This window comes from Streptopelia decaocto (genome assembly GCF_964273445.1).
Source record: "Streptopelia decaocto genome assembly, chromosome: 1".
Classification (NCBI taxonomy): Eukaryota; Metazoa; Chordata; class Aves; order Columbiformes; family Columbidae; genus Streptopelia; species Streptopelia decaocto.
The window spans coordinates 101,382,835-101,407,285 of NC_138663.1; the positions used below are offsets into that span (position 1 = coordinate 101,382,835).

Below are 24,451 nucleotides of genomic sequence, written 5' to 3' on the forward strand. Positions count from 1 at the left end.
TGGAAATTATGTTCTGAAACAAATTAATCTCTTAAGAGCATCACACTTCTAGCAATAACACTAAGCAACTTGCCTGGAATATCTTAATAAAAAGTTGGAATCACAGTGAAAGCATGTTTCATTAAGAATAAATCACTTACATGATAGCAGAGTAGAAGAAAAATGACAGTAAGTTTTCCCTACCTCAGTGATACTTCATCTGCCCATTACTGAAAATACAATAACTCGGTACTAGTGTAGGTATATGCTCCTATTTGGTTTTGTAACCTTTTCTTACAAAACTCCTCTTGTCAGTTGTGACCAGTTTTGCACAAAAGATCCCTTTTCTCCTGTAGGTGTGCATGCTGGCAGAAAAGTAAGGAAGCTCAAGGAAAGGTGATTAACTTAAAGGAAACAGGATCTAACAATAATCTGTTAGATCCACAATGATTTGTGACAAATTTATGATCAATTGATGTGTAGCCACACATGAGATATAATTTTATGTCTTTATATTATTACATATAGGTGGTGAAATCCAGCATGAAGCTTTTTATTAGCTTGAGTTAGAAATAATATGATCATTCCAAATAGGGGGCTTAAATAAAGAAGTCTCTACAGACTTCACCATATGTCATGTGATTTGCAGTATCTCTCCCAATTGTGGTCTTGGATCATGGCAAATGTGAAACAAGCATAGAAGACAATTAAGGTACTTGTAATTATCCTGCATTTATTGTGATCTAAAGATACACACGGCTACTTGTCAGCCAGACATAAATGAACTGAAATGATTTAATGTCTGTGGTACACCAAGAAAGCACACAGAGACAATTACCACAAATCAGATGATCTGTGATAATTTGCTACTGCATGTTACGTGTTCATGTGGTTAAGTCAACAAACTAATAAAATCCTTTACAACACTTGATATATTCTCATGTATTTTTGTTTTTAATTTTTATAATGAAAGAAAGCTTTATCCTCCATGTGTTAATTATACTATTTCTTTTATACTTCTTCCTTTAAAGACAGGCACACTATTACATTACCTCTAACTATACAATGTTCAGAGGGAGAGAAAAAAATCAGAGCTGACTGTACGAATTCAATTTTGATTATAATCTGAATGCACTAGGCACTTTCCAAACACACAGGAAGACAAAGTCCAATCTGTCCCAGAGAGCTTAAGAGTCTAAGATGCCCCTTAAAAATTACTTACAGCAAGCTTGTCAAATTTTGTAATATTTTGGGGTCTGATGTATTGGGATTCACCAGAATAAAGGCAATGACTGTGTGTCCCATGAGAAAGCCAGGAATCCCGTTAATCCGAATGTACAGGCTCATAGTGTTAAGGCACACAGGTTTAGGCATATATACACCATACTCAAAGTTGGAATATGTTATGGATCATAACTGCAGTAGTGACCAGTGTGATTTTATTTTTGCTTCCATTCTTTCACAAAGCACACAATTAAATAACATCCAAAGAGTCTCCATAAACCTGCTGTTGTGGCAGTTGACTTGTTTACAATGTCCTATGCATGTACAGTAGGAAAAAAACAACAAACTGGTCAAAGGGTTGGCCGTGATTGTGTTAAGGCACGCAAGGCTGTGTTTCAAGGACAGTAACACGCCTCCTGTTACTGAAGAGTACAACAAACCCAAGACATGAACCGGTAGATCACTAGAATACATCCCGTCAGATAATAGTGCACTGAATATTTTTATGTACATGTCATTCTGTTCCCTGCAGCAGGACACAATCTTTCCTCTGCCAGGAAACAAGATTTGTCTCTAGAAAACACTGTACAAGAGTCATAATTTCTTTGGCAGAGTCTATGTAACAGGAAGGGTACTTCTACTCCACTGTAGACAGTGCAGAAGAGCTGTGGAAAACTAGAACCTTTCGAACACTTCCAGTGGGAGACAGAAATTCCCAGTAGAAACAGGGATTATGAAAAATCAGATTACTCACGATGACTGGGAAGCTTTCCTCCTCAACAAATAGTCCACAACATCCGGGTCCGTCTCTAACAGGCTAATGAGCACTTCATTCTGTAGGTCAGGGGAAACCTACAAAGACAACAAAAAATACTTAGTTGGAGATTAATATCCGTTTACATACATTAATTCTGGTACTATGCTCAATCTAAAAGACCAAGTGCAAGTACATTTACAGAGAGTATATAAAATAGATATTCAGAAGCTTCCACTTAGAAGAGAAACTTCATGTCACAGCAAGTGAAGTAGGACTAAAGATCACTTTGTACATTAACAAATGCTGACTGCTGTCGAATAAGCCATTGGTATCTAGCTGGGTATTATATCTGATAACAAAAAGTGGGATTACTCATTACTTATGCTCAATCAGAACTTGAATAATTACAGAGTTCATCTGTCCATAACTCAGGTTTACAAGTGGGTCCTGCTGGATCTCCAGCCACTCTGGAGTTTGGATATTAGCAACAGGCTCAGTCAGAATTTGTGTCATCCTCTTTGAAGTTTGGCCTTCTGATTTGCCAACTCTCTCTAGTGCACTTTATATGGAGATTAACCTTCAAAAGACTTGACAGCTTCAGCTGCTACAACAGCAACATCTCCCAGGAAAGACACATGAATGGCACTCCAAACCTACCCAAGTAAACTTTGTGCTATCAACTGCGTTTTACATGAATCTTTATCAATCCTTAAGTGAGTTTGTCCACATACAGTGGGCAAACTCGACCTTCAAAGCACTGGAACAGATGAAACCACCTGAGAAACTTGAACTAACAGCCCAGGTTCACTCATGACGGATGGAGCTGGAGGCAAGACAATCTCAGCAAGGGGTCATCAACTGTGCAACATGCTTCTGGATGCAATTCATCAGAGCCTGAATCTCTTGACCTTCAGGTCACACTGCATGGGCCATTTGTTCTCCCTGACATTTCCTGGGAAATAGGAATAAAATTACTGATAGATTACTTGGGGAAATACCTCGGTTTGGGAGGTATTCAGGGAGTCAAGTTACAGAAAAGGCACATTTATTTAAAAACTGAAATTCTTTGAAAATAAATGAAGATATGCATCATGTAATTTGAATGGATCCAAAATCTCTTTGAAAAACTTGTGTGACCACATATTCCTTTTTAAAAATGGTAGTTAGCCTCTAAGCTGGAAAAATATCTTACTGATGGACATTGATACACAAGTCTTTAAATAAATTATCTTCTCTTTGTAAGAATACATTTTTGGAAATCTACTGTGCTGTAACTTCTCTGTTTAAACAGTTTTTTCTATACAGTAGAATAAACTCCAAATAAAGTTTGAGGGTAAAGTAGAATTCATGTATTTCTGTAATGTAATTCAGCTTTATATCAAGTTGATAAACTATGTAAGATGGCTTTGTCAGGAAAATAATATTATATTTTCCATTATTAAAAATATAACAAATCAGTCTTCTGTTCCATAAAAATGCATCTGAAAAAGTGCTAAGAGGAAGTTCAGTTCCAACTGAAAGCATCTGCAAAAACCTCAAACTTAACAGTTCTATTGAGTTATAGGACTTTTATCTAAGTGAATGAGGGCATATTAATCCATGGTCCATCGACTGGATTTGTACTGATGGTCTCTACCGGGTTTTGGGTTTCTTCCTGTGTAGCAATTTACTACAGTTTAGGTAAGTAAGTGTAGAAATGATATGCATGTAATTAAACGCTTACACTTACAAGATAACTCCTATACTGGTATCTCAGGAAGACATAAAAGGGCTGCAATAACTGTTATTGAATTAATTGTTTAACTGGCAATTGTGGCTGAGTAGATGGATGAGAACTTATTCAGGGATGGAAGGGAAGCCAAGGCACTGCTGAAATAACAGCTGTTGCAGCTGTTGAGCACATACTGGGACAGATCAGAGAGTTCTGAGGTTGTCAGGTCTCCAGTAGAGTGACAGACATTCTGAGATTTTGAGTGCTAAAAAAGAGTCATGGTTATTGAGGCACAGAAGGGTGGAAGGACCCTTGAAGTGTCCCCAGTATCCTGGGTTGTTCTAACAGATAGAACCTTCCTGACTCACCAATACATCAGAATCATTCTGATATTGTGGTCTGGGTGCCACAACACATCCTGGTTTCCTAGGTTTTATTTCACAAATATTCCTGTTTCAATGCTGAAGCCAATCAGAGTTTTATAACCTCCCCGTATACAAAAGTAACAGAAAAAAAATAAACCAAATACAAAAACACCTTAGCAGCAATACAGTGTATATTACAGCTGAAGGCTTGAGTCCAGATGTTTTTCTTTTTGTAAGTAGCATAATGACAAGTATAAGCAACAGTTCTGGTTTGGCCCAATCCTATGGGTTTGGAAAATAAATTGCTGCTGCCTGATTTCAAAGGATCAGAGCTTTATTACAATTACATGCACAAGTCTTTTCCTTCCAGTGCATCTATTACCGAATGACACACTGTGCTAATTATCTTCAGAATACAAAAAGTCTCTCTGTGCTGCTGCTGAAAACATGAAAAGGTGAAAGTAAACCCTGGTAGAAGCTTCCTAAATTACTAACTATGAGCAATTTGACACAATCCTACAGATCAAGTATCACGTGTGAGTCTAGATATCACTCCAGAAAACAGGCAGAACTTGCCGGGCTGTTTGTTTGGTCACAGCAATGGAAAGAGTGAAAGCACTCAGAGATTCCCCAGTGTTAGACATTACTATAAATTTAATATCAATGTATGTGAGCTTCAGGAAAGCATCTGAGATAGGCTTGCCTTTCTCTCATATGCAGCTAGCCTCTCATTTTGAAATCTAATCCTAATCTGCCTCCACAATCTGAAAAACTACTCTGGATAACAAAAGAAAACTCACTTTTTTACCCCACACTGTGTTTAACCTTCAGATAAAAATGCAAGCACCGAAGAGAAGGAATAAACACGTTCACAATTAAAAGAGAGCACATGTAAGGTTAGTTTAACCCTAAGCCCCACCCTTTACACACTGAAAAGCCAGAATGTGTGCCTAAGCATCATGTACTGAGATGTGGCTGTGCTTTTAAAGTGTTATTAAAGAGAAACAACAGTAAGAAAACTTCAAGTATTGCAAGTATTCTTACTCAAGTATTATTTTAAACTTGCTAGTGCCATCCACACTCTGGGCCAGCAGACCTTCACACAAGAGTGCAGTTCTGTCACTTTCTTTTACTGCTGTGGAAGGAAAAATAGCACCTAAAGTTTCCTCAAACTGTGAAAAGCACTAAAAAAAAAAAAATAAAAATTGACTGTTTCACTGGAACAAGAATAAAAATAAAGCAAAGGATGTAATGAAAGCCAATACAGTGTGAGGGAAAAGATGACAAAACCACAAAGAAGTTCATCTGAGGCTAAAACTGATAGACAGGGCTCGTGACTGCTTCCTCATGCTCTTCTCTCTGTTGAAATCTGGTAGACACCTCGCCCTTACTGTGGTCATTTTGCCCGCATGCCCACAGTCCAGGCTTATCCATCCTCTCCCATCAAGGTATCCAGCACCCAGCTTTGCTGGAGCACTAAGGGAGGTTTCCAGAGTGTTCTTCCCCTTGCTTTGGGAACTGATCTCCTCAGTGTCACATACAGTGCCACTTAGTTTCAAGACACAACAACCAAAGCTATTTTCACCTTTTTGAGACTACTGGCTTTGTTAAGACACGTGTGCCCACCACTAGGTCTGACCGGCCTCTGCTGCCCCAGAGCAGGGTCCTCTCAGGGACAAGTCAAACTGAGCTGACTTATAATTTTGCAGACAAAAAGAGGAAAAGGTAAAGCCACAGAATGAATTATCCAGGTAACTAGTGTTCATGAGGAATGTGATGTAACTAAGCTGCATTTTAAGTAAACAACATGTCCAAGTCTAAGATCATTGTCCCTTCATTGTCTCACTTCAGCAAGAGAACAGAAGGGAACTCAGGAACTGCACAGATTTATGCTTTATTCCTCTTATCTAACTGATAATTGAGAAAGCTTGTTTGTTCCTTTGCATCCAACCAAGAAGAAAGCCTTTGGCAGGGGAGGCTGTTCCTTAAAATAACCAAGGATCTTTAAATCCCTGCAGAAAAATTGTCTCCCTGACTTCCAAAACTGGGCAGTTGAAAGGTCATTTTCAATCTGGTCTTCAAAACTAACAAGCAATGCGGGTATGTTGTTTAGTATACAACTGAATAGCCAACCCCATGATTTCCAAAGACAGAATCTTCTAAGAAAGATTCTTTTATCTACACAGAAACCATTCCAGACAAGATACAAGTATACATTTTTAATACTATTGCTTAATGCAAAGCATTCTGCTTGACAGACTACCTTTTCTACCAATAACTGACCCTAACTGAATGCAGTTTCCATAGTTTATTTCATCTAGTCTACTTTAATGCCACCAGGTATTTCCTCCTTTAACTTAAAAATGCATAGGAGTAACGTGAAGAGACATCCACTTACCATGAAAAGGGCTTCATAGTTTTCAATCATCTTTTGTACGACAGCTATGATAGCAGTACTCTCTTCAGCTCGAGCTGAGCTCTGAACAGAGAATTCTTTGTCTGTAGATTTCTGCTTATGCAACAAGTTAGGGCCAAAGATGGTAGCCAGGTTCAGTGATGTCATTTTGTTCCCAGTAATCTATAAAACAGAATATAAATGAGGTGGGGTCTCCCAGCATCTAATGTATAGAGGTATGCATATACACACATCTGCACCCATTTACACACATGCACCCCCCCACACACACACATAAACACAAACACATCTCCTGATTTGGCAGATGCTTCATTCATCAAAACTGAGTGCTAGTCAAATAAAAAATGAATTATTTTTAGAGTTATTGAAACACCTTGTTTGAACATCTCTGCAACAAGCACTGTGGATTTTCTGGATATATTTTCACAAGGACTGGAGGAGTAGAAGGAGGAAGTGCTGCCTGCCCTTATTCCCTAGAAGCTCAGCAGCAGCATACTTCTTCTGAACTCAGGGAAACCTCCCTCCTACTTCAGCACCTCAGCAAATTACTTAAGACCAAATACTGAAAACTGTTAGCTTTCTCAAGTAGCACTCATGATTTGAAACAGATACAGTGAGAAAAAACACACTGTTTCATGTTTAAACAGTTTAGACAGTTAAGGAGCAAGCTTATTATACCTATTAGTATTTTCCTGTCTTTTTGATGGTTACCTAGAACATGCCAAATGTTTACTTATTAGGTGGATTTTTTTAATTTCCTTTTTTCCTACTTTTATAACTGTGCTCAAAGAAGCAATAGTAACCTGATTTTGGAAAAAGTAGAAGGCCAGGAATACATGCCAGACTAGACACAATTTATATGAAAAACATGTCATATAGGTTATTAAATCAAAATTTTCATTGTCATATCTGTGATTAGACTACTTTTTTCTCCTTCTGTTCTAAAAGAAGCAAAAAGCAGGGGTCATGTACTTCCCCTCTGTGCCTCCACTTGGTTGCTATTCTGGGAAAGCAGAAGAAGATGCTAGTAGTTTGACTATATAAGACTGTAAGTGCATTTCAGCTGTTGACCCAGTATTTCTTGCAACCTTTTTTTAAAGAACAAAAAAATATAATGAGAGTTATTTTTCATTTGTTTCAGCTACACTTGAACTAATTAATTTAAAAAAAGAAGAGGAAGAGGTACCAAAAAGTATTATTTTCAAAGTGTTGGTGTTTTAGTTTTTGCTTTGTTTGTTTGTTTTTTGGGGGTTTCTTGTAGCTGTCAAACTTACAACTGTGCACCGACTGCACCTAGTTTAATTTTTACAGAGCTCAACTAAACAATATAGAGATGATAGTAAAAAGAGCTTTTCCTTTTATCAGTGGGACCACTGTGTAATCTTGGAAAGCCATCTGCACTGAGTAGGTGCATGGGCAGTCGCAACAAACATGTTGGCTCTTAGAGACACATGTGTTTATAGACACATCCCAGCATGCCTGTGAGTACAGCACACTCCCTTATTTGTGTACCACCGTGCACCCAGGCTGTTTTTCGAGTCACCTGCTTTTTAAATCCTGTCAGAGCACTGAGCCACCAAGGATGCACAGGCACGAGGTGCCTGGAGTGTGCCAGGGGCTGTGCCCAGGTCTGCATGTGCAGCCTGCTTGTACAAACAGTGAGTCTTTTCTTAAGGGCAGCCACCAGGCACCCCTTAAAAAAATGTTGCAAGCATATTCATTGGAACTAAGTGAATGAGTAATTTTAATTAAGTTAGTCATCCATCTTCATCTTCACAAAGGAAGGGCTTTTGAAAGAAATGGTGAAAAGGGCCTATGTGCCAAAGGTTGGCTGTATTCTTTCCAGTGACAGCAAACAGTCTGATAAAATACTTTCACTTGCCCTCTACGCCTTTATGCACTTAATTATTCATGACTAGCTTAAATAATTGTGAGCAGAATACTGCATTATCTAGAAAAGTTATCCAATTGCACATACAAGATGCAACCGTTGGGTCAAATAGATTCTCTTAAGCAGCATCCTCTACCCCTGCAATAAGATCCTCTCGGGTACATTCCTGAACCAACAGAGAACTCTTTGCACGACCAGGGGGACCACAGCCTTAGCTGGCTTATACATGTTTTTAAGCACAGTAAAATTGTTACAGGCTGCCCTTTTTAGATGCTTTTCATCACAGTGGTCTAGATTTTTTTTTTTTTAATCAACTCCTTGCCAAAGACAAAAATACTGGCATTTAAAGTGGATTTAAAAGTGAAATAGGCCTTGAAGTCACATCCAGCATGTTGGAAGTTAGGACTTGAGGCAGAAATGCAGCAAAACTCAAAGTGCTAATTGTTGAAACTAGCTAACTGCAAAAGGTGTCCAAAGGTTTTCAGAAGAGTCTTGCAAGCAACCTCAGAAGTAGTTTCTGTTGCAGTTCAGAGGACAGAGAAGCACTTCTCACAGCTAAACTGGCAGAATTTTGTCAAGCAGTGACAAAATTGCAGCCCACTAGTTCAAGCCTTTTCCTGGTAGAAAATGGGAAGCCTAGATTTTCAGATTTTCTCTAGCATGAATGGTGTAGATGCAGACATGTGAACACTCAGTATAGCCCAGCCACAAGGCTATGGGTGTTCTTGACTCTGTGGGGTGGGTGCACTCCAATCTCTCCACTGAATTTGGTCCAGAATGCAACAATAAGGAGGCCAGAAGGAAAACAGGCAAAGATGGACCCTGACTCCAACTAGTGCTTAGGTCTGTCAGTTGCAAGGACACAGCTGGAGTACCTGTCCTTTATTTTTTTACTCTTCACTACCCATTGCACACAAGGAAGCTAAGGGAACCAAGAAGTAAACTGCTATGTCTGAAGGTCATGTAAGAAAGCAGCAACAGAGAATGAAAGAGAATGAAAAAGCATACTCTTGCATGCCTGACACTTTTCTATGTGAGTATTTTTTCCATATAATAGGATAAAACAAGTAGGGGGAAAAGGATGAATAACATTAGACATTTTTAACAATAAGGTTGATTATGCTGCAAATCTCCCAAAGGAAGTGGTAAATGCTTTACTGATTAAGTCATATAAAAATTAAACTTTCACAGCACTAAGAACATAGTAAACAACTAAATGACAAATGTGCAGGCAAGAATATGAAACCTCTCCCACCTTTCAGGGGTATGCCACCACTGTGTTTGCTTCACAGCTTTGAAGATCTCTTTTCAGACCATGAATTAAGCAAGGTCAAAGGACACGAGTGACCAGGACTTACCTCTTGGCCGTCTTTGTCTGTGCTGTCTTCTGCGTGGCCAGCCACTGTGGAGAGGAACTGCAGCAGCCGGTGTAGGGTATCGCAGTTACAGGGAGGTAGAAGATAAATGAGAAGCTGTAAGGTGCTTAGCTGTTCATCTGGCTCTAATACTAAGAAGAGAAAAAAATACATTCTAAGAAAATCACTCCAACTAACCTGAAAGCAGAACAAATACACTGTTCCCAGCCCAAACAAATGTGTGAGAATAGCTCTCTTTAAGGATCACTTCCTTTATAATGGCAGAAGAAAAAGAGAAAACTCCAAGGAAATATCAAAACTGTAACAAATACTATTATGGGATTTTTGCCTTGGTTGGCCAGCATTTTTGCTCACACGTTCATAGGATCTTTTCCCAACCTCTAAGAAAGCAAAATCCATGTTGCTCACTCCATCACTGTCACTGGACACAAAAATTCTGCTTAATTTTCTATTTACTCCATTTAGGTTCAGTCAGGTTTATGCTTTAGTGATTTTATATGGGTTTTCTTACAATTTCACATTTTGCAGAGGTACTGGTAAACTGTAAAAGCAAATAGACATATAAAGGGACTTTGTGCAACCACCATCATTTTAACCATCTAAAACATAAAAGTAGTCCGTGACAAAGGTGGGACAGAGGGAGGATCTCAGACGTGAAGGCTAGAAAGGATAAGAGCACATACCCACATACCAGGCAGCAGCTTTACGCTTGAAGGGTCCAAGTTTACTTTTTCCCAAACCTGTGAGAGTCTGCACTCAGGTCTTAGGGAACACATTTGGGAGTACTTAATATGATGACTTTGAGGACCATTAACTATGATGAAATCTGAACCTTTGAAGCTAGGTTTTTGAAGTCAGACTGGACTTTCGGTCAGTGAACAGCCCTAAAAATTAAAAGCATTAATGGTGCTAAGATAGCAGGATTCAAATGGGAGTCTGTCATCTGCTACTACTGAACCAATGAGAGGGTCAGGATTTAATAGATAACATGAATCACATCCTATCTACAAATGTAAAAATAGGTATAATAAGTGAAATCTTTGTTGTAGTTTTCTGGGCTATACTTCCACAGTACAAAAAACAAGGACAGATCTCAAGCAAATACTATACAAATATTTGGAGCATATCAAAGCTAGAGTATTAAATGCACAGAAAATAAAATATGGTTAGTAAAGATCAAATTTGAAAAGGTAAGCTTTTGAAAACTTGGTAAATCAAGGTGCTGTAGAACTCACAGAGAGTGTTGATGAAAGGTGTATAAAGTTCTCTGGTGAGAAGTGGATCAGGCATGTCACGCAGAAATTCCTTTAACAAAGCAGCAACATCATGAATGCTGTGCTCTTCGTCTAATACAACATCTATGCCCCGGTCAAACTCTTCACGTAACTGAAAAATATCATAACACAATCCCACAGTCACTTATTGTCCCAGTTGGTATATCCCAACACAGAAAATACTTTAAGATGTAGATTTATTCATTTTCACTTTCCAGATTGGACATGACTACTTTTTAGCAAGGTCAAAGATATAATTCATGCCTAATTGCTAATTATTCCATGATACATAATTTAAGGTTTGTACCAGACTGTAATAAAATACAATTCTTTCTTTCCAGGCACTCTTTTATGAAAAAATGTGCCTAAGTAAATATGATTTTTGCAGAAATGCAAGGTTAATATCAAAGGGAGAATAAGAAAAACTGCAAGAATGGATTTCTTATATCACCTTACTGCATTATTTGTAGATTTTAGGACCAGAAAGGCTAAAATTGCATTTCATAACATTTACATTTTTGTACAAAAACATTAATAATAAGAGAATGTCAATATCCTCCAAACTCAATTTTCTCTTGTGATTTAAGGCTGTATTTAAGCATAAGCAGTACGCAGACAGGTTCACTAACACTTATAGCATTTGTCCATACATATCTTGTTTCGTCTTCCTAATTTAGTTGTATTCACTAAGTGATCATTATTAAGGAGTTAAGAAACAGCAAACTAATACCATTATGAGGTATCGCAATTTTTTTCCCAGCTACAGTCCTTACATAACTTCTGTATAATTCAAAGGCAGCACACTTCCCAAAGCAGAAGAAATCCCTCTTTCACATCCAATACTCCTTATGTAAAGATAAAAGCCTGCCTTTCTTGAGAGATTTCCCAGCATCAAGAGCAGAATACTTTCTTCAGGCTGAAAGCTCCACCTTCTACTCTCTTTTCACATTTTGAAAATAGTCAAGATGTCTTAAAACTATTTCCTAGTAAAAACTTGTTTCTTTGCTAATATTATGAAGTTTCATGATCTCACATATATCTTCTCGGAGAGTAACTACACCTAAATCTTACTAAACAAGAGGGAAGGGGGATTGGACTAGATGATCTTTTGAGGTCCTTTCCAATCCCTAATATTCTTTGATTCTGTGCAATTTGAGGTATCAGCTTTCTACACCAGGATTACTACAGACATAGGATTACTACAGACATATCAAAAAGAAGAAAGAAGGTAAGTCACAAGCAAACTATGTGTCTGTGATAATATGTGGCATATCTTTATCACAGGCAAATATTTCTTGAGTGTGTATAGTGTGGAAGAATGTAGAAAATCCCGTATCCTCAGTTGTAATTATGCTTTCATAACAGGTGTGAAAGGTATTGTATAAAAACTACAGCCTTCTTTCTAATTTATTAAGACTACTTTTAACATTATTAATATCTGTCATTACTAATAATGAATGAGTATGCTATGAAGACCAGAACTGGTTCTTTATCTAGTATTCTGCTTCCCCCTGCTGATTTCTGGTCAAAGATTTTCCAGTGCCAACTTGGGGAATTCATTCCCAGCTCAATTCTGCTCTTCAGACTGGTGGCAAATGTGGAACATCCCTGGGGAATACCATAAATTACCTCTACCCAGAAGATTTTTTTTCTGCACTTACTCCCCAAAAGCAAATGAGGAAACAGATTAGCACTGCATCAGGAATTCAGACTTCCCAAATAGCTGTCTAAATCGTAAACTGCTGTAAGTCTTCTGATCTGATGTCCTGTGAGGCCTACAAAGATGTTCTGATGAGCACAAATCAGATAATCACTGGTAAAACATGGCCACATTTCAGGCCCAGGTATCATGGCTGTTAAAAACCGTATCTTTCTAAGTTTAACCTATAGTTCTCTCAGGCTTCATTCACAGGGAATACTTTCAGACTTTTGGAAAATACACCTGGTGAACTTCAGCATCCACTGGAGCTCAAGACATGAGAGCTGAGGAGATCCATGCTCGGAGAGGGGATGGGAGAGCAGAGCTCCAGCCATGTTGCTCTTCAACCTCAGGGTCTGGCAGATGCTTCACCTCCAGAGCTCCCACCAAATCACCAGGCCTAGGACAGAGGGCCGCCCACCTAAGCTCAGCAACAATGCTCTGTTTATGTACCTGTAGAGTTTCTGAGCACAAGCTGGTACCTGGCATCTCAATATACCAGACCTACCACCTTGAATCAACATTAGCTCAGGAATCTTTGTCCTACACCCCACTGAATGTGAAGGAGGTGGTTTGCGATACACGTTGTTTTTTCTAGATTTTCCCTTCCTGCTCACCAAACAAAAACCCTGCTGGCACATGCATTTACTTATATATTTATTATATCAAACTGCAGTCAAAATAGGGCATGTTCTAACAAGGGGAGGAAGAGAAACAAAACTATGCCTACTTTTTACACAAGAAAAACTAACAAACAGCTGCAAAAGCACACCAAAATCTGAGTACAGGGTTTGGCTTTCCATGGTTCAGAAAATGAGTGGAATTTTAATTGAATCCAGACTTTCCCATGTGTTCATGTTGACAGCATTTGTTATTGTAATTGCAAGGGCCAAGCTGATGCTTTCATGTTGTTTAATGAAATATATTAGTTCACCTAATTCAATAAATTAGTCCATGTAATAGAATACATAAACACCCAAATCTCTTGCTTTCTTCAGCGTTTGAAAACACACTAAAAGAAAAACTGGTGAGAGTCACTGATGTTTGAAGTAAGGCTTAGTTTATAAATAAATGATACAAGCCCTCTGCTTTTTCCCTAGAGGCATGATGTAATTGTACTCACCTCAGAATGATAATGTATGTTTTGACATTGAAGCTTGTAACCCAAATGAGAAGCAACTTACTTTTCAATGCTTTATCTAGTTCAGTGTTGATATAACAAGTGCCTCTGTAGACCATGAATGTTTTTAGCTTTGTGTTATATCAGCCACTCAGCAATAGCAACTGGTGTAGGAGTAGTTACATTTATACAGTCCTAAAATTACATTTGGCCCTTTGAAGGCAACCGTGAGGCTGATGTGGCCCCCGGTGAAAGTGAGTTTGACACCCCTGTGCTAGACAATAAGCCACAAATCAGTAGGCTATACTGTCCTACCAGCCAGGATTAAGTTTAGCTATTCAAGGTAACCTTCCAGAGCACCAAACATTATACTGCGTAGTTTTTGCAACAAAGAACTATTATTTCTGGGATTCCCTCCCTAAGCATCATGCAAACATTAAGCACTATTCTCTATTGCTCTAATTCAATGTGCACTCCCAACTTCTGGGAACAACAAAGAACCATCTAGGGCTGAGGAAACACCCACTACTGTGTCTCTGGAACCCACTGTACACCGTCTGTGTTTTCTCAACATTTGGCTGAGACTAGGACTTGGATAGGTCTGCTCTGACTTTCAAGTTTAACAGAGGTAAAATGTGATATTTGGGAGCAGCAACGTGATGGTCAAAGAGATTGTTCTGTATTTATGTATTTTGTCATACTGTGAGTTTTCCAAAAAAGATTTACAGTTTGGGTTTACTTTAGGAACTTCAGCTGTTTCTGAAATGAAACTAGCAGCCAAATTTTTTTTTCCTTACAGTGTAACTTTGGAAAATTTCATTACTGTTGTCTATTTTGATCTCCAACCCTGTACTACTTCTGCAGAGCAAAACATACAGAGACTGCTAACCTGATGAGAACCTGACAAGGATTTCACCAGATGTAAAAGATGACTGGAAATGGCCTGTTATGAGCCATTCTTGGTATTTTACCAGGAATCAGGTTTGTTTGTATCACAGCTGATGAGGGAAAAGCATATCCATATCCACTCACCTGTCTTACTCTCTTTTTTGAGCTTCCAACTCTGAATATTCCTACTGTCTGGAGACCTGCAAGTGTAGCATATCAGACAATTGTTTTATTGTTCAATTTTCTGCTGAAAATTGCATTGAACCAAAGCAATCTGGGCTATGTGTGTACTTAAAAGAACAAAAAAACCACACAACGTATTTCTCTACAAACTTGTACTTACCACGCTGAGGCAAAACTCAGCTGTCTTGGATTAAGAAGCCATCCACTGTAGTTTTTAAGGACCTCACATCATCTACCTGCAAAACAGCATCTCTGTGACATTTCTTGAGATGCCATCTTGGCAGTGCCCCTGCTACTCCATGAGGGACAGAGAGAAGCAGACAGTGAGGAACTGCTCAGCATTTGAAGGTGGCACTTCCTGGACTGACATCAAAGGAAACAGGCAATAAAATAACTAAGTACTTGGACACTGAGCTGCGTCTTTGGGTACAGGAAGCAGCTGGTGTTTGGGGTTACCTGCTGGCTCTATAACTCCTATCAAGATAAAGCTGAGAGTTTCCTTCAAAGGGACATGAGTAGAGCACTCAGGTGGATTACGAGAGGGAAAAACTCTACCTTGGAGCTGTGGGCAGTTTATAGCATAAGAACAGATACTATACAAAGAGAAAGCAATAAAGAAGTACTGTTGTACTTCAGGCAAAGCGCAGAAGGTCTGCTTCTTGTGTCCTTTAGACTTAAAAATCGGTGTTGCCTGTAATTCCATTAGAAATCAGTTTAAACCTTCTTCTAGCCTTGTAGATACTACCGGAATATCAAACAAACACCAATGTGGTTGTTGAATGGATATACTTTGCTGAGTAACAGAAGCTGAAAAATCTGAGAGTAAATGTCACCTTCGAGATGACACTGTCCTTTGCAATGAGAACGTTAGTGCAAACCTTAGAGACTTAAGCAGCTGTGTACGTAATATCATTTTACACAGACATTATTAGTAAAAAGGATGGAATTATCTATAAGCTTTGAAAAGTTAATAGTCTAACAAAAGCTACTCTGCAACATTCATTTTCTCTACTGACATAAAGGAGATGAACTTTAAGGTCTCTTCCAACTCAGACCATTCTATGATAGTGTGTAAAATAACCTTGCAAACAAATGCCTTTTGACAGCCATAAGGCTACACTTGCTTGCTAGAAATGTGTAGCTTTGCAGTGGTGATTACAGTTGCAGATCTGCATCACAGAAATTCAGACAGGACTTTGTCTTTTAGTTTTTAGTCTCAACATGACACCTCTCTTCAAATATTCTTCTATCTTTGGTTAACAGAAAATAACATTGATGGAACAACTTTCAGTAAACCCAAGAACATTGGCAGGTAGTAATCTGAGACAGAGATACTCATATTGGGCAAAAGCTAGAGGTTATGGTTCCTGCACAAACATACGCTATTTGTTTTACTCCATGGGTCAGCAAGAAGTCAGGCCTCTACAACTCTGGGACACAATCCCAGCAAAAACCAGGAAGATGAACAAGACCAAGGGTTTTTATGGCTGAAAACAACAATGATCATTTAAAGCATTAGTGAGAAACTCCTAGGTGATATGCTGTTGAAAGATTGGCCTAAAGGAGTTATGCATACAGGCAAGTATTTTCAGAATCAGAAACATGCATACAGCCTGGAATGATGTTGCTACAGGATTATTCCCAGGATAGAAAGTCCTCTATTAACCCTAAAGCCAATGAGCAAACAGTAGTGTCTATCTTCTGCAATTTTTAATTCTGTAGAAGTCCACCAGTCTTGATGACTGTTTTGTGGATGGTGGATTAAAATGAAATTATCTCAGATCATTGTGTTGTGGTGGTACTACCATGCACTCTTAGAAAATGCACAAAAATTCATACATTTTCTTTAAAAGAAAACTTTAATATAAAGCAAATATTTTAGTAAAGAATGCTGTATAGAATAGAATCTTTGTTATGACAGGGGGTTAAGTTGATTAAAAAATTTATCACAGATGTTCAGGTGACATAAAATCACAGTATCCAAAGGATACTCAGCTGGATGGCTTCTCTTGCCTCACTCAGACACTTCTATGTTCTCCAAATTCAGCATTGCTTGCTTAAAGGGATGGAAGTCATTCATCTCAAATTTAATCATCCCCACATTTATTTGTCAGCCATGGTATCTAATCTCTGTAAAAGGCTAACAAGGATTCTCTTTCACTTTCATAGTTTTCCTTTGTATCTTTGTAAGCAACATGGTTTTCAATTACATATTGTAAAAGCTTAGCATTGTTGTTTAAATTGCAGTCCTTCAGCTGCAAAAGCCTTTCATTCAGAGTCAGTAAATGATTTTTTTCTGGTCAAATTAGGCATCAGATGCATCATTTGGTGTTGCAGTCATCTTTACTTAATGGTTTGTTTATTATCTGGCCATGTGATAACTCTCTCTTGCTGTGGTCAAGTTATTCCAAATCTTATTAGAAGTCTTTACAAGACTAAGATACATTAGGAGAGATGTTGAACAGATAACTTGATTAACTATTGTTTCTGCATTACATAAAGCTGGTGGGAGGTTTGTGTCTGAACCATCAAGAAGACATGAGAAGAATATTGTCAGGAGTTTAGAATTCCCTTCAGAGAGAGCAGGTCTGAGCCTGAGGCTGGTCAGGAGGACTCAAGCCAGGGACAAAATGAGTAGGCAGCCTGCAAGCTTTGTAATGAACAGGACAAAAGTTTCTTGGAGCTTAATACAATTTAGCATGGGATTTTTTTCCTTCCTCTGAGCCTCTGTCTTCAAATGCTGTTTCTAGTTAAGTTTTGCACTGTAGTATAAAGAGTTAATTTAGCTCTCACACCTTAAAATGGACTGGTTGTGAAGAATGACTCCAGGCTCACTGGCACATTTAAGACTTTCATTCTCAAGGCGTGGGTAAACCCTTGGGGTGTGGAGAGCTGCTCCTGAGGAGCTGAGCACTCCAGTATGAGATGAGTGACCTCCAAAAAATGTCTCTTTCCCCATGCTGCATGGGCCAGTTTGCAAGCTTCTAGGATAGATCCTCAGTTTGGGAAGACATAATTTAACTAATTATTGTAAGACAGTATCTTTAGCAAGAGGCAAAACAGGAGGGAAAGTGTCTGACTTTCAAAGCCGTCCTTGCAATTTGAAGCATATGTTTGCATCTCAAAATACACATTTATTTATATTACAGTAAAAATATATCTGCCACTCCCGGGAAAACAAAATATTCTTACCATGCTTTTCCAAGTGCTGACAGCAGCTATCTACAAGCCGCGGAACCTGCCTGTAAATAGGGTTCAGGCTTAGTTTCTTATCTCTTGCCTTTTCTTTCTTGCTCTGGGCTTCTGCTGGCAAAGAGAGCTGGAGAGCCTCTAACAATCGCGACTGATTGTCATCGAGATCTGTAATAGAGTCCACAGACATCGCGCCCTGTAAAATACACACATGAACAATCAGTACAGCTGGAGAAATCTAAAAGCCACAGGACCTTTCCTAACAAAGACTTTTGCCTACCTGCATTTTAAACAAATATAAAAATAGATTTTTCTGCACAGTTTTTGTAAATTAATGAAGTTATAATACCAGTGTAATAGGTGGGAAAATAACAATGGTAGCAATTCTATTATTACCATACTATAAGGAATAGAAGTTAGATACTGAAAAAAATAAATGTTTTCCACTCACTTGGCACAAATTTATTGTTATAAGACTGCACATACTGCAGGACAAGGATGAATCATGGTCTGTGTGTGCACCTCAGCAACACAATATTTATGTGCATGGAGATATATACACACTTTAAAACCTGACTCCCTACTTCTTCTGCAGTTTGGGCCATTGTGTCAGTGAAAATGATGCAAATAGATTTGCAACAATACACCACATACAGTTAACTAGTATCACAAATACATACAAAGGGAGAGATAATAATCCCACGTTATCACAAAGACACTCCAGAGAAGTAGAGGGGTACTTTTTTTTAGATAATTCCACTTCAATTAGCTTAATATTTTAAAAAATCATTAAAATTCCAAAGAAAGCTTTAAAAAATTATGTTTGGATTACAGTAAGGCACAAAGGTTCAAGCAGTCCATAAAGGATAAACCAGCACAAGCAGCAGGAGGTTTATGGCATGTTCCAATGTTCACACTTGAAAAATACGATTTTCTTTTAAACCACAAGATTACTGTCACTTTAAAATAACCATTTCCATCAGTTGTTATTAAACCTACCAGGCAAAAACATTTTAGGGGATATCTAGGCTTATAAATAATAGTAATGCAAAAAGAAAAAGATCAGGTTTAATTGTCATTAAAAATAACTACTGCAAATTACTTTATTTCTGAAACAAAGGATATAATTTACCATAACATAAAATGTACTGTACAGAGATCTAGCATGTCACCCTAAGAAATAATGAAGAAAACGTTACTTCCCATTCAAAACTTCGATGATAAGTCAAATATTTTAAAAGCACACTGTTCTGCTGACGGGTATCATAGACTGCTGATGAGAAGTCTACATCTGTTAAATGAGAACTGTACAACTGCTCAGGAATTTCAAGCTCTAGAAGTATTGCCTTCCATCAGCCTAGACAACTGAACTTTACCATGATTTCTAACTCACAGACAACTCATACAATGTCCACTGAGATTTCAAATGAATTTAAATTTTTTTAGTTAGTAATATCCCTTTTTTAAATAAATAAAAGCATCTAACTTATCAAGTGTAGTTCTGTTTCTTGTAACTCATGGAAGACTTATAAATAAAACACAGTGAATTTTTTAGATTTTTTTGGACCCACATCTCTAAACAATTACTAGTCCCTTAAGAATGCAACTTTGACCTTGATTTCTGATGTCTCTCAGAAAGGCACCTGTTTGATTCCCTTTACCATTTCCTACCAACAAAATACCCCAAACCAAAGGCTATGATCTATGTGTGTAAAATTCAAACAGAACATTTTTTCTACTTCATTTTTTAGAATTTGGGATTTCACACATCAAAATTAGTCGACTGAGACTGAAAACTCTAACACCATCCTCACTACTCCCAGGCAGCTCCTATATGACAAGGTGCCCTCCTTTATACTCTGCCTTTACTGGTCCTGCCCTGTTTGCAAAGCATCCTCACGTCATGAACCATTATTATCACAGAGTCACCTAAGTCGGATTCAGATCCCTAAAATAGATGTAAATACAGTCAGTTCACCATTATCCTTGGGCATTTTATCAAAGTTGTGGATTAACTGGAGCACAGAGCTGGCTTTAAGAAGAGTGACCTTGAGTTCAATGGCTGAAGTATGGCACTGCTTCACAAAAACAAGTCCAGGCCAGCTCTGATTTTAAATGTCAAAGTGCACAGGAAAACACGACCAACATACTCCATGCATTCAGCTCTAACTCAGGCAGACTTAGTAGTTTGGGCTCAGCCAGACCGCTATGACTGCTCAGGGGTGATGCAGGAGATCATGCACATTGCTGACCACAACTCCAGGAGTATTAACATAGACATGGTACTACTTGGACTGCAATATCTATCAACTGAAGAAAAAAAATCACGTTCCATCTACTAGGCACTACCTTTGCACATAATGCACTAGCCTCTGCTCCACCACGCCAAGCTCAAAATCTAAATAAACTGGGCAAGTCTTAAGCTAAGCATATGGAAACATGAAGGAAAGTGGAGATTAAACAGGAGATGGAAAAAGTTAAAAGAAAATTAAGGCCAGAGGGAAAGGTATAAAATGAAGGTCAGATTAAGCTTTTCTTTACTTTTTGAGGGCTACAGGAAGCTTTTCACTTTTGGAAAGATGAGCGATATTACAGAGTATGCGTGGGATCAAGTACTGTCCATGGCAGACCCATTTTTACTCCATACATTATGCTACTTGAGTAGTAAAGCAGTATGACTGAGCTCCTGAAACTTGAATAAATTTTGGCTGCATAATACATATAAAAATAATATATTAGCAGAGAGTTATAATATTCTTTATAATAAGCACGCAGAAAGTGCCTTGTTGGATGACCAGGGCCTCAACTCCCAACTGCTGGGCAAAAATCCTACACAAAAAATGCAGCAACAGCGGTTTCTGTTTAGCTCTTGGAGGAGAGATAAACCACAGCACTCATACCATGAGCTCTGCAGCCAGCATTACCTTATTTCCCTTATTGAAAGCCTGAGCTGAGTGTTCAAAGACTCACTGGAATACACAGAAGTGAATTACACACTTGCAAATAAGTGAATGTCACAGTGATAAACAAACCCTCCAATTTAAGTTTAAAAGGACTGCACTCCAGGTGTCTGTGCAGCATTTGTGTGAGAAGCTGATTGAATCAGCTGCAAGTACTAATTTATTTTTTTTTTTAAGCATTTGCCTTAATATAGTTGAAAATAAGCAGTGCAACACTGCCCAAGAGATAAAACATAAGTGCAGACTTCCTTATCGTCCCCTAAACAACTTCAGGTGAGTAGACTTAAGTACACAGAAGGATAAAGGCCAAAGACAGACAAGATATGTGACGTGAGTTGATATTAGTGTTAAATAATTGACAATTCATGAAATACATTACTCGATAACTGAGAGAAAATGCCAACTCCCTCCATGTTAGTCTACTCTTACTTCTCTATAGGTGAACCATGTGCTACTGCATCCTCTTGGGCTCAGATTCAACACCCTGAAAGCTCCAATCCTGGTATTAACAAAAAAAAAAAAAAAAAAAATCAAAAAACCCAAGCAAAAGCCCCATAGGCTTCTAACAACTTGGTCCTGAGGGAGCTCTATCCCTTGGATGTAACAAAGGATCCAGGTTCCTTCTGCTTGCTGGTTGGTCAAATGCAAGTCAGAGATCTTACCACATTTGGTGAAAGGAACAGCAGATGACCCATACTGGTCACATGAATTTTCTTTCCCTCATATGAAAACAGGTTCTGAAGCCAGTGAGTGTATATGGCAAATTTCTATTTTTTGTCACTGTCTGTGCCAAATTCTGAACAAGTTCGCAGGTTTCCCCTCGCACTTTTATTCCAGTGTACTTTGCACTTTCACGTGAACACAATTGCCTGTTCATATGGTCTGGACAGGCAAGAGATGTGCATTATGCATATACAAGAATGCAAACATCTTCAAGTATCATGCACTCAGCTATTTGCAGACACAATGTACATTCTTCAAGCTTCAGCTGACAGCTAGACAGAAAGAAGGCAGGTCATGGGGCTCTTCAATCTTCTTTTAATTTGCAATTTACTCCAGTTCTGCAACAACATCATGGCTTGAAGAGCCTTACACAGCAATTATTTAAAGTAGGTTTTATCCTAGGGATGAAAGAAGGTGAGGATCCTAAGAAAATATTTTTTTTTCCAGGGTCTGTTCTTGTATCGCAAATTCTTTCTCAGATTACTTAACAGAGCTTTTTATCAAAAGTATTTTCTTATGCATTTTTGCTCCCTCCATTGCGAAGGAAATTAAAAAGCACTAATTTAAAAACGTCTATCCCATGGTAACAAAACAAACAAAAAAATCTACTTCTGCTACTACCTGCAGTACTGGAAAACTGGAAAGCCCAGAGTGTAAAATTTTCTTAGAAGGAACAGAACCCTGCAAACAAATGGTATACCAGATACCTATTTCATATGCAGGATTACCATTCAATCCAAACTGTGTTCTGCTGTCAAAGGCATCTGCATAGCCTGTATGTAGAAATGTCCTTCAAAGAACCTGGTACAGATTTGCTCTGACAACTTCTTTCTTACCACCAAGGACATGATCAGAATTAGGACACGAAGATTTTTATTAATATTAGGATAGAGGTTAAGAGTTAGATTTATTTCCAAGTCTGTGGAGCTAGATTAACATAAGCATACATATAAATATCAATCATATCGGTTTAATCTTTTTCAACTGGAAAAATTATGTTGAACATGGATGCGATTTGTTAAATATAAAGGAGATAGATAAAGGGAGTGAACAGGAAGACTTCCAAATAATCTCTCTGTCACTTTGTGATCTGTAACAGACTTGCACAGTCCATATGATTTTTCCCCATCAGCACCAGAGAAAGATTTCCACTACAGCTAGAATTTTCTGGTATCGGCAAAGCTGGCTTCCATCTGAAAAAAAATCACTGTTTGAACATGACAGTGGAAATATTCCACATTCCACAGATAGAACAGGGTTTCTTCCTGCTCTAGCTAGACCCTCTGGACCTACTGGCACACACCACACCCTGACGGGTCTACTTACACGCCTCCTTGCTCGTGGCGCTGGCTCAGGTGTGTTAGGAGAAGTGGATTCGTTTGGTGTTTCTGAGGTTGAGCTAAGAGATGAGTTACTGCTTGAAAGTTCTTTGTTCTGCCGTTTAGTTCCGAATGGCAAGAGAAAGGCCACGAAATCTGAAACATCTTTTTGCTCTTCTCTCTGAGAGTCTTGCTTGAGCTTGTAGGCCCGGTCATTAGCAATCACTTGTGACAAGGGCATTCCAAAAGCCTGGGGAATAAATTCTGCAACAACAACAAAAGTAGTATTTACCGAACATCTGATATTTATTTAGTGCAAAAAGAATCAAGTATTAAGCTGTTAAAAAGAAAAACAATCTGAAGTCCATTTAAATATATAATAATTCCAATGAGGTACTGGATTGCATAACAACAACAACATTCAAACAATAAAATAATAGTGGAGACATGCCAGGTAATTGTAGCCCATGGTATCTGAATCCTGTTTCCAGTTGGATCATGCAAGATACACCACACAGAATCTTGGAAAATCACTTGGGAGCAGATCTAATTAAGATCTTCACTTCCATTGAAAGCAACTGGAAGTCAGGCACCTTTGGCTACATCTTGAAGCTGCAGAGAGACATCAGAGGCTCTGGTAACCTAATCCTGAGACTGAGAGGCCTGGCTGGACCGTGCCACAGCTCTGTCATGTTGCAGACCCCTTCACCTGATTTCTTTCTCACAAATGCTGCAGGGCACCAAAGTCAATGGGTACAGGCACGTGCATGGATCTCATTAAAGATCAGGAGGGTAGGAACCCACCTGCACAGGGTGCTTGTAAGTACATTCGCTATTCAGCTGAAGCCTTCAAGGATATGGTTTTAAATATATACAAGAACTACACTGCGTTACTGGTAAGATTAAACCAATTTAATAACGGTATATCAGTATAAAGGTCCTTGTAACAGTACAAAAATATACATAGGCATATAGAAATACAGGAGAATATAGGTTTCTCTCAACTAACAAAAAGAACATAATCCCATCCCACATCAATATAACTATAATGTACAAAACAAGCATATACTTCAGGTCTCAAAATAAAATGCTCGAATATTTTACAAAACAGAAAAACGCTCTGCAGTGAATCAACCAACAACAACTAACATTGAAATTCTCCTCATTAAGTTTCATATCTAGACCTGTCTGAGATTAATAGAACCAAAACCATTGGTCCAGACTGACAACTAGAACTGTTTTGTGCTCACATGGAATGAAAAAATAGCTGTTGACTCTATCCATCTAGGTTCCAGCTTCAGACCTGCCCACATCAAGAATAAATAGAGCACCAGAGATCAAAAGCAACATGCTGGGTGTTTTTTTGTTTGTTTG

The 24,451-nt window shown here is 38.4% G+C and overlaps 1 protein-coding gene across 6 annotated transcripts in view; it reads right to left on the bottom strand.

The window, feature by feature from the left end:
- The window catches only part of ARHGAP6 (Rho GTPase activating protein 6), a 168,473-nt gene that overhangs the window by 9,201 nt on the left and 134,821 nt on the right, over positions 1–24,451 (bottom strand). For all 6 annotated transcript variants that reach the window (XM_082059719.1, XM_082059716.1, XM_082059717.1 and 3 more), the window contains 7 exons: positions 23,085–23,341; positions 18,076–18,271; positions 14,845–14,900; positions 10,955–11,105; positions 9,702–9,850; positions 6,435–6,614; positions 1,958–2,055 (listed from right to left, as the gene is read on the bottom strand). In XM_082059719.1, the coding sequence (XP_081915845.1) occupies positions 1,958–2,055; positions 6,435–6,614; positions 9,702–9,850; positions 10,955–11,105; positions 14,845–14,900; positions 18,076–18,271; positions 23,085–23,341 (1,087 nt within the window). The remainder of the gene's footprint in view (positions 1–1,957; positions 2,056–6,434; positions 6,615–9,701; positions 9,851–10,954; positions 11,106–14,844; positions 14,901–18,075; positions 18,272–23,084; positions 23,342–24,451) is intronic.